Consider the following 8510-nt stretch of genomic DNA (forward strand, 5'->3'; position numbering starts at 1 on the left):
TTGCAAACCCTTAAGATGGAATGAAAATTACCAGGAGGCCCAAAAGAACTTCCTAGAAGAGTTTTACTGAGTTTTACTTTTTCGAGTCCTTTGGTTATCTGCTCCTTACTTCACAGAACATGTATGACCCAGATTTCAAGTTACAATGGGTTTCGGCCTTCATTCAGTGAGGGGAAACTCACTCCTCTGTTGAATTGCTAGTGCCACTGACAATCACTTTACTAACAATCACTTTAACATCTACCAGCTTAGGTTTACTCACTTAGAAGAACAGGACTGGCCTATGAGCCTTCTAAGGTCTCTGACCATCTCTAGACTTCTGATGCTGTAACTTAGATTTTAAAAAATACTTATGACCTGCCTCATTTCAAACAGCATCTGCAGCAGCCTATCCCTTATATACAAATGGGGTACTGGCTACACACAGAAGAAAAACACACAGTGAAGACTGGAGTGTAGAGAACAAAAGGGAAGAAGCAAGGATTTTACCAGAAATTAGCCTCATCATAATCCAATACTATCAGCCTACATTGTTTAATGCAAACATACATTTCAAAACTGTCAGGCCATTGAGAGAAACCACAGGTTTCTTTCATGCTGTCTTCCCCCAAAGCTGAAGCAATCATTTCCTAAAAGAAGTATTTAGAAATACCTCTTGATTTAAGCATTTAAAAAGCACATGCAGTAAGCATACTTCACTCTGAAAATGGAAAGTTGCCTCCAGAGCAAATTTGTATCAAGAAGTCGCTTTTCCAGTAATTTTAAGTTGAGCACCTCAAGTTTACTTCTTGAACTTGAGAGAAGAAATGAAATAGACAAAAATCACAAGCCTTACCTCCCTGGAACTCGGGCATGTCCCGCTTCCCTGATGCCTAAGGAGGCCACTGCCCTGCAGAGCAGAGGGGCTTGGGCACTCCCAGCTCCAGGGCCAGGCATGGGAAGCACAAGGGCCATCAAAGGAGGTCTCCAACAGCCCCAAGCTTTCTTCAGACCTTCTCTAGATCAGGGCAATCTTGGAATCTGCCCAAGCTCGCATTTCAAATGAAGGGCCTTGAATTTGCAAGAGGCAAGTAGTCTCCTGGCTCTTCTCAGATTTTGAGGACCCAAATAAATAAAAAAAAATAAATAAACAGGCTCCTTAAAAGTGGTATTTGCCTTCAAAGACACTTGAAAATTCAGAGTAAAAGACATACACCACGGAACCACTAACTGAAGACGATCACTGGAAAAAAGTTTCCTCATGGCAAGTGTTGTTTAAAGACACAGAGTTACAAAGATGTCAGACATTAAAAGAACAAGGTAGTAAAAAGGTTTAATATCAAAATTTTCTTTCTAGGCCACAAACAAAATGTTCATTAGTTGGCTGAAACAAATGGCCAACTAATGAACCTGGTTCTGAAACAAACAGAACTCTAGAAATCTAAAGTCGTCTCTCAATAACAGCTCACAATAGCCCTCAATAAGCAAAGCTCTCAGCAGCAGACCTTCACTAACCCTGATTGAGGATAAACTGAATTTGCCTCACCTGCTCTCTTCTGCCTTTGCCTGCAAGTCCAGGGTCTCCAGGAGCACCATGGCTCCTGTTCCCACTAGGGAATCAGTGCCTCTAGTACTGCCTACAGGAGTGACCCTATGACTTTCAGCAGCTCAATTTCCTCAACAACTAAGACAGTTGTTCTAGAAAATAAGCCACCTCATCCAGAGCCCTCAGGCTGCACAGCTGCAGAGACAGGAAGTGCCAAGTTCAGGAAGACCTGCACAGATCAGGTCAGGGTCACAGACTGGTGACCTAAGGCTTTCCTCCAGGCGCTTGCACACCCTACAAACCATCTCCCCCTTTCAGCTCAGAGTTTCCCTTCAAGACTGAAAAGCTGAATTATTTCAGGGAGTAGTCCCTACCATCCGAGGCCTGCTCTGACCCACAAGGCTTTCTTCTTTTCATTCTCTCTGTCCTTCCCCTAGAGCTGCAGTGAGAAATTGGACAGCACTTTCAAGACACCAGGCGTTAAAGACCATCTATGGAAAATCTCACTTAATTCGCACTAAGGAAAAGCTGCCTAACCACTGAAGTCTACACTTCAATCGGATGAATGTATAGTATGCAGACTGTTTTTCCATAAAAAGTGCTACAAGATAAAAACACAGAGCTACCAAACTGGTAGGAAAAAACAAGCGCATTTTCTTCAGGATCAAGGCAAGAGACTAAGCTCAGATGTGTTTCATACCTCTCAAAATTAAACAAAACGAATGGCTGTTTGTACAGAGAGCAGAGACTAAACAAACTCTTGTTTTTGTGGTGTAATCAGTGCATCCTCAAGCCTTGTTCAAAAGGAAACAGCCTCGGAGGGTATTACCCCGCAATGAAAAAAAAACCTCACTTTGAGACAATAAAAAACAACAAAACCTAAGTTACTGTGCTATTTCTCCCATGCGGATACTTCCAGTTATGATATACTTACTATTGGAATAACAAGAGATTAAAATTTGTAACCAGGAAAGACTACAATGTAGAACAGAGTAGGAACTGGCACCAAAACCTTGGAGAGTGTTTCCCAACACAAGCCCTACCATTTCGCACACCTTATTCCAATTCTAAGTGGCTTGTAAATCATTTGCAAGGCGAGGTGGCCCCTTCCCCCAACTCGAGTCATCCTAACAGCGGGGCGTATTTTACAGCAAAACTGTAGCCCTCGGGAGCGGCCCGCGGGGCCGAAGCCTGCGGGGCCGCCCTCCGCCGCCCGCCACCGCGGTGGGCAGAGGCCCGCGGGGCTCCATGGCGCGGGCAGAGGCCCAGGGTCGTGCAGGCCCTTCCCAAGGAGACGGAGGCTTCCGCCCGCCCGCCCCCGGGCACTGGTACCTCATGCTGTAGGCGCCGGCGCCCAGCTCCTGCCCGATGCCCGAGAGGCTGGCGTCGAAGTCGTGCACCAGCCCGGACTCTATCACCTCGTCCATCTTGAGCACCCAGGCCATCTTCCGGCCTCGCCGCCGCCCGGCGCGCGGCGCGGTCTCCGCGAGCGGGGCGCAGGGGCCGGAGCTCCGCGGGCGCGTCCTGAGGGAGGGCGCGGGTGAAGCCTCCGGCGGAGCGGCGAGTGGTCACCAGCAGCGGCCCGGGCGGCGGCCGGGATGAGAACAGCCGGGGCCGCGCGGGCAGGGCACGGCGAGCCCGGCGAGCAGCTGCAGCGGGAGCGGCCGGGCCGCCGGCAGCGCCTCCCTCCCGCGGGCGCCGGCCCCGCGCCTCATGCCGCCGCCGCCGCCGCCCACCCCCTGCGCCGCTAGCGCTAGCGCCGCCGCTGCCGCCGCCCGCCCCGCCCCGAGGCCCCCGGTCGCATCCTCCCCGGGAACGCGCGGGAGCGGGAGCGCAGCCCGCCCGTCACCCTACCACCGGCCTCGACCCCCCGGCCCTCGGCCCGCCCGCCCCGGCTCGAGCGCCCCGCCGCCCCGGCCCACCCCGCCGACGCCGCACCGCCGGCCCGAAGGCTGGTTTCTGCGAGGCTCCGGCTCGAGCTCGCTCGCCGCTTCCGCCTCCCGCGGCCCCGCCCCGGCCGCGGCCCCGCCCCCGCGCTCGCCCCGGGCCCGGCCCGCCCCGGGCCCGCCCCGCCCCGCCCCGCCCGGGGTTTCGCGGCCCTCCCGACACTTAGCTGTGAGGGAACCGCGGGGCAGTGTCGGGCGGCTCCGCCCACACGGCAGGTCCCCAGCCTCCGCGGCCTGGCGGCCTCCCTGCGCGCCAGCCCGGGAAGAGGCGGAGCCACAGGGCCGCCCGTTTCCGCACATCCCGAAAGGCAGGCTGATTGACAGGCGACCTGAACAATAATGGCAAGCGCCTGATCGAGGCTCCCGTGAGTCCCCGTGCCTCTATACTAAACCACCAATCAAAATCTTCTTCCTCTTGGGCGGGTTCTAGGACTGAATTTGCTGCCAAAAGAGAGAATTTATTGGGCCGTGCTGGAGGAAGCCGCCCTAAGCCCCACTTCTGGAGTGCTTTGGTCTCATGTGGTCTTTGTGGGTAGTGGCTGGGTTTTGCCCACTCTATAGATGGCGAGATGGGTTATGCGTCTTAGCCATCAGCGGACTATTGGCTGTTCAACTCCCTCTCGGGGGGCTGAACGACCCGTTAGGCAGAAAGTCTTGACTGACGTGAGTGCAAGCCAATCAGTGCTCCCGAGAAAGGGCTCCGGAAAGTTATCTCGACTACTAACGACCCTGAGCAGTTTGGCGAGCTTGAGTTAAAGGAGGGGTTCGGTCTCAGGCCGTTATGCTGTTGTTACTGTTTATGGTTCTGGAGTTCGCTGGACATAGGGGTATTCCCATCCAGGGTCTTTCCGGTCGAGTCAAGGATCCCCATATTCATGTCTATTGCTGATGGTGACTGTGGACCCGGACCTCAGTTGGACTGTTGAAATACCTACACGTGGACTTTCCGTGTGGTCTTGACATCGACACAGCTCGGCAGCTGGAATCCAAAGGCAAGTTCCAAAAGACAAGTAGGAGAAGTTACTGGTGTTTTAGGACAAAGATTCTTTGCTTGAGCGAACTTGAGTCAGGCTCCCAATCTTCTCCTGTCCTATCTGTAAAATTCAGGTCTAGCAGGAAGGAGTCATTTTAGGAAGCCTTTATTTCTGTATCTGATCAGATTCCTTAGTCTCCACCATCACCTAGGTAATATCTGATCACTCTCGCCTGCCTTCAACAAGAAACCTATTAGGTGGGTTCAACCAGAAACCCCCTTACCTTTTATGTTTCCTCTTAGCAATTTTCCATCCGCTGACCTCTGCCCTCCTCCTTGGCTTTAAATTCCCATTTAGAGAATTTGCTGTATGTGGGTTGAGCTCAGTCTCCTTGGGCTTTCCAGGTGGCGCTAGTGGTAAAGAATCCATCTGCGAATGCAGGAGAAGCATGAGGTGCAGTTTCAATCCTTGAGTTGGGAAGATCCCCTAGAGTAGGAAATGGCACCCCACTGCCTGGAAAATTCCATGGGCAGAGGAGCCTGGTGGGATACTCCTTGCACTGAAGAGTCAGACATGACTGAGCACACATGTCTCAAGATGGCTGTCACAGCTCTAGATATTACATCTATTTTGGGGCTTCCCAGGCGACTCAGATGGTAAAGACTCTTCCTGTAATGTATGAGACCCAAGTTCAATCCCTGGGTTGGGAAGATCCCTTGGAGAAAGGAATGGCTACCCACTCCAGTATTCTTGCCTGGTGAATTCCATGGACAGAGGAGCCTGGCAGGCTACAGTCCATGGGGTTGCAAAGAGTTGGACACAACTAACACTTTGACTTCAGTCTTGTTGAGCCCAGTCTCCCCAACTGCAAAATTCCATTGCAGTGGTCCCTGTACCTATAATCATGGTCCGTCCATCTTTAACAATTATCATTGTTTTTTTTTCCTTAACACTTAAGGCCTGGGACCAGAAACCGATACAGAATGTTTATTCTGCATTGTATTCTATTAGTCAAGCAGCCACAGAATCAGATTGATGGGCGGAGAGTTAAATCATTTGAGGATCATGTCTTAAAACTTCCAGAATCACCCTCTGACCACAAATGTTTTGCATTCTTTCCACATGCAGCATAAACTCGTCTTCTCCCCAGGCCCATGTGAAGTTCTCATTCCATTACAGCATTAAGTTCCAAAATCTTGTGAGGTCCTGGAGCAGATGAGGCTCTTGGATGTAGTTTCTTGGGTGTAATTCAAGTGGTTCCTCTCCATGTGAAGTTCTGTGAATTAAAAAGACAGCAGATCTGCACCAATCACCACCACAATGATGAGAGATGCACAGGAGACTGCCTCTATAGGCATTTCCCTTCTAAAAGGACAGCAATAAAAGGCACACAGTAGTTACTAGTCCATAAAAATTCTGAAGTCTCACTGGGTAAATACTGTCGGTTCCTTGATTAGGATTCTGTCAACTTCCTGGGAATACTCAGTGGCTCTTTTCTCCATCTGCTGGGCTCTTGGCTGCACCTTCTGAGTTGTCCTTCCAGTTCCATAAAAAGTAGCCCATGTTTACAGCTAACTCGTTTTCTCAGCTGCTTCCTGTCCATAGTTGTGCAGAAGTCTGAAGACCTTTCTTCATGGCTGTCCCTTCCAATCTAAGCTGATACAATTCATTTTTAAACTTTGTAGGTCTTTTGAATCAATTTATAACCTACTCCAATAAGCAAAAACTGCCCCAACACATTGTGGGGTGAGGTGCAGTTTAATTGTATTGTTCTGGTTCAGTTTCTTATAAAGTCACAGTCATGACGTCCAGGCTGCAGTCGTGAAGGCTTAACCAGGCAAGAGGATCCACATCCAGAAACCTCACTGACTCAGTGTTTGGGACCACACGGCTGCTTGTTGTTCAGTCACCCAGTGGCGTCTGACCCTTTGCGACCCCACGGACTGCAGGGCACCTCGCCTCCCTGTCCCTCACCATCTTCCGCAGTTGGCCCAAGTTCATGTTCAATGGATCAGTGATGCCATCCAGCCATCTTATCCTCTGATGCCTTCTTCTGCTCTCCATCTTTCCCAGCATCAGGGACTTTTCCAGCAAGTTGTCTGTTTACATCAGATGACCAAAATACTGGAGCTTCAGCTTCAGTCAATATTCAGCATCAGTGAATATTCAGGGTTGATCTCTCTTATGATTGACTGCTTTGATCTCCTTGCTGTCTAAGGGACTTTCAGGAGTCTTCTCCAGCACCACAGTTCACAGGCATTAATTCTTTGGCATTCTGCTTTCTTTATGGTCCAGCTCTCACAAACATACGTGACCATATGTTGGGAAGACCATAACCTTGACTATACAGACTTTTGTTGGCAGAGTAATGTCTCTACTTTTCAGTACACTGTCTAGGTTTGTCATCACCTTCCTGCCAAGAAGCAATTGTCTTCTGATTTCATGGCTGTAGTCACCACCCACAGTGATTTTGGAGCCCAAGAGGAGGAAATCTGTCACTACTTCCATCTTTTCCCCTTCTGTTTGCCATGCAGTAATGGGGCTGGATGACATGATCTTAGTTTTTTAATATTTAGTCTTAAGCCAGCTCTTTCACTGTCCTCCTTCACCCTCATCAAGAAGAGGCTCTTTAGTTCCTCTTTGCTTTCTGCCATTAGAGTGGTATCACCGCAGATCTGAGGTTGTTGATGTTTCTCCTGCTTATCTTGATTCCAGCTTGTATCTCATCCAGCCTGGCATTTCTCACGTATAGGTTGAACAAGCAGGGTGACAGCAGACTCCTTTGCTGCCTGGGTGTCCTCAAAACATGCCACTGGCCCCTCCTGAGAGAGGTAATTCTTAGATATGTTGATGAGGAGTCCGGGGCCCTCAAGGAGGAAAGGGTCCAGGGCTCTCATGGAGGAGAAAGGGGTCTAGGGCTCTCAAGGAGAAAGAGACAAAACCATCTTTTGAAGGGAAGAATGTCAAAGAGTTGGTAGATGTATTTTTAACCAGAAGAGCCACATTCATCATTACCGCTTAATAGGTTTTTGAAGGCACGAAAATAGAAGAATTAGATCAGAAATTCAAGGTATAAAAATGGAAAGAAGGAGGTTAAAATTATCACTGTTTATAGACTATCTGCTCATATATCTGAAAATGTCATGGGAAGAGAGTAAAAATTTAATAACACTGTAGCATCTAGGAACCAACTTACAAAGTATAAAGAACTGTGTGAGCAAAGATTTTTAATTCTGATAAACACAAATGTACATTGAAAACTGAAAACACCACAGGTGTGTCCAGTCACTCAGCAGTGTCCGACTCTGCAACCCTATGGATTGTAGCCCACTAGCTCCTCTGTCCATGGGATTTTCCCAACAAGAATACTGGAGTGTGCTGCCATGCCCTCCTCCAGCGGATCTTCTGGACCCAGGGATGGAACCTGCATCTCCTACATTGGCACTTTACCACTAAGGCACCTGGGAATCTAAAAATACTACATCCAGTATTACAATGGTAGTTCTCCATAAGCTAACAGTAAGCTTAATATGATTGCATAGAAATAGTAACAAATATTTAACTGGACAAGCTGATTCTAAGATTAATATGGGAAAATAAATAAGCAAAAATAGCCCCCCAGATTTGAAAAAGTCAAATGAAAATATTTATAAACCTAAATATTTAAAAGAGTGTGCATTGGTGAATGAATGGATAGATAAGAGAATGAAAAATCTAGAAACAGATCAATATGCATATGGAAACTTACTGTGCAATAAAAACTGGCATCTCAAATAGTGGAAGAAAATGGAACATTCAGTAAATGATATGGGAATCAAGTTAACCATCTGAAAAACATACCAAAATAAATTCTAAGTGGCTTTATTTTGTTTTTTTCCAAAAAGATTGGAAAGGATGGAAAGCAAAATCGTAAAATAATAGAAGTAAATATGGAAACATAAAAATTTTAGATATTCAGAGACGACAAGGCTTTTTAAATTATTACTCAAAATCTAGAAATTTTAAGAGGTGGATAATATTTGACAACCTAAAAATTATACTTTTCTTCCTAACGACCACTGCCAT

The 8510-nt window shown here is 48.2% G+C and overlaps 1 protein-coding gene across 2 annotated transcripts in view; it reads right to left on the reverse strand.

Annotated features, from left to right (window-relative positions):
• UBP1 (upstream binding protein 1) overlaps nt 1-3039 on the reverse strand; it is a 65289-nt gene extending 62250 nt beyond the window's left edge. For both annotated transcript variants that reach the window (XM_061127691.1, XM_061127690.1), the window contains exon 1: nt 2858-3039. In XM_061127691.1, coding sequence (XP_060983674.1) covers nt 2858-2970 — 113 coding nt within the window. In that variant the 5' untranslated portion in view covers nt 2971-3039. The remainder of the gene's footprint in view (nt 1-2857) is intronic.
• Nucleotides 3040-8510: the final 5471 nt, after the last annotated feature.

This window comes from Dama dama, chromosome 24 (assembly GCF_033118175.1).
Source record: "Dama dama isolate Ldn47 chromosome 24, ASM3311817v1, whole genome shotgun sequence".
Taxonomy (NCBI): Eukaryota; Metazoa; Chordata; class Mammalia; order Artiodactyla; family Cervidae; genus Dama; species Dama dama.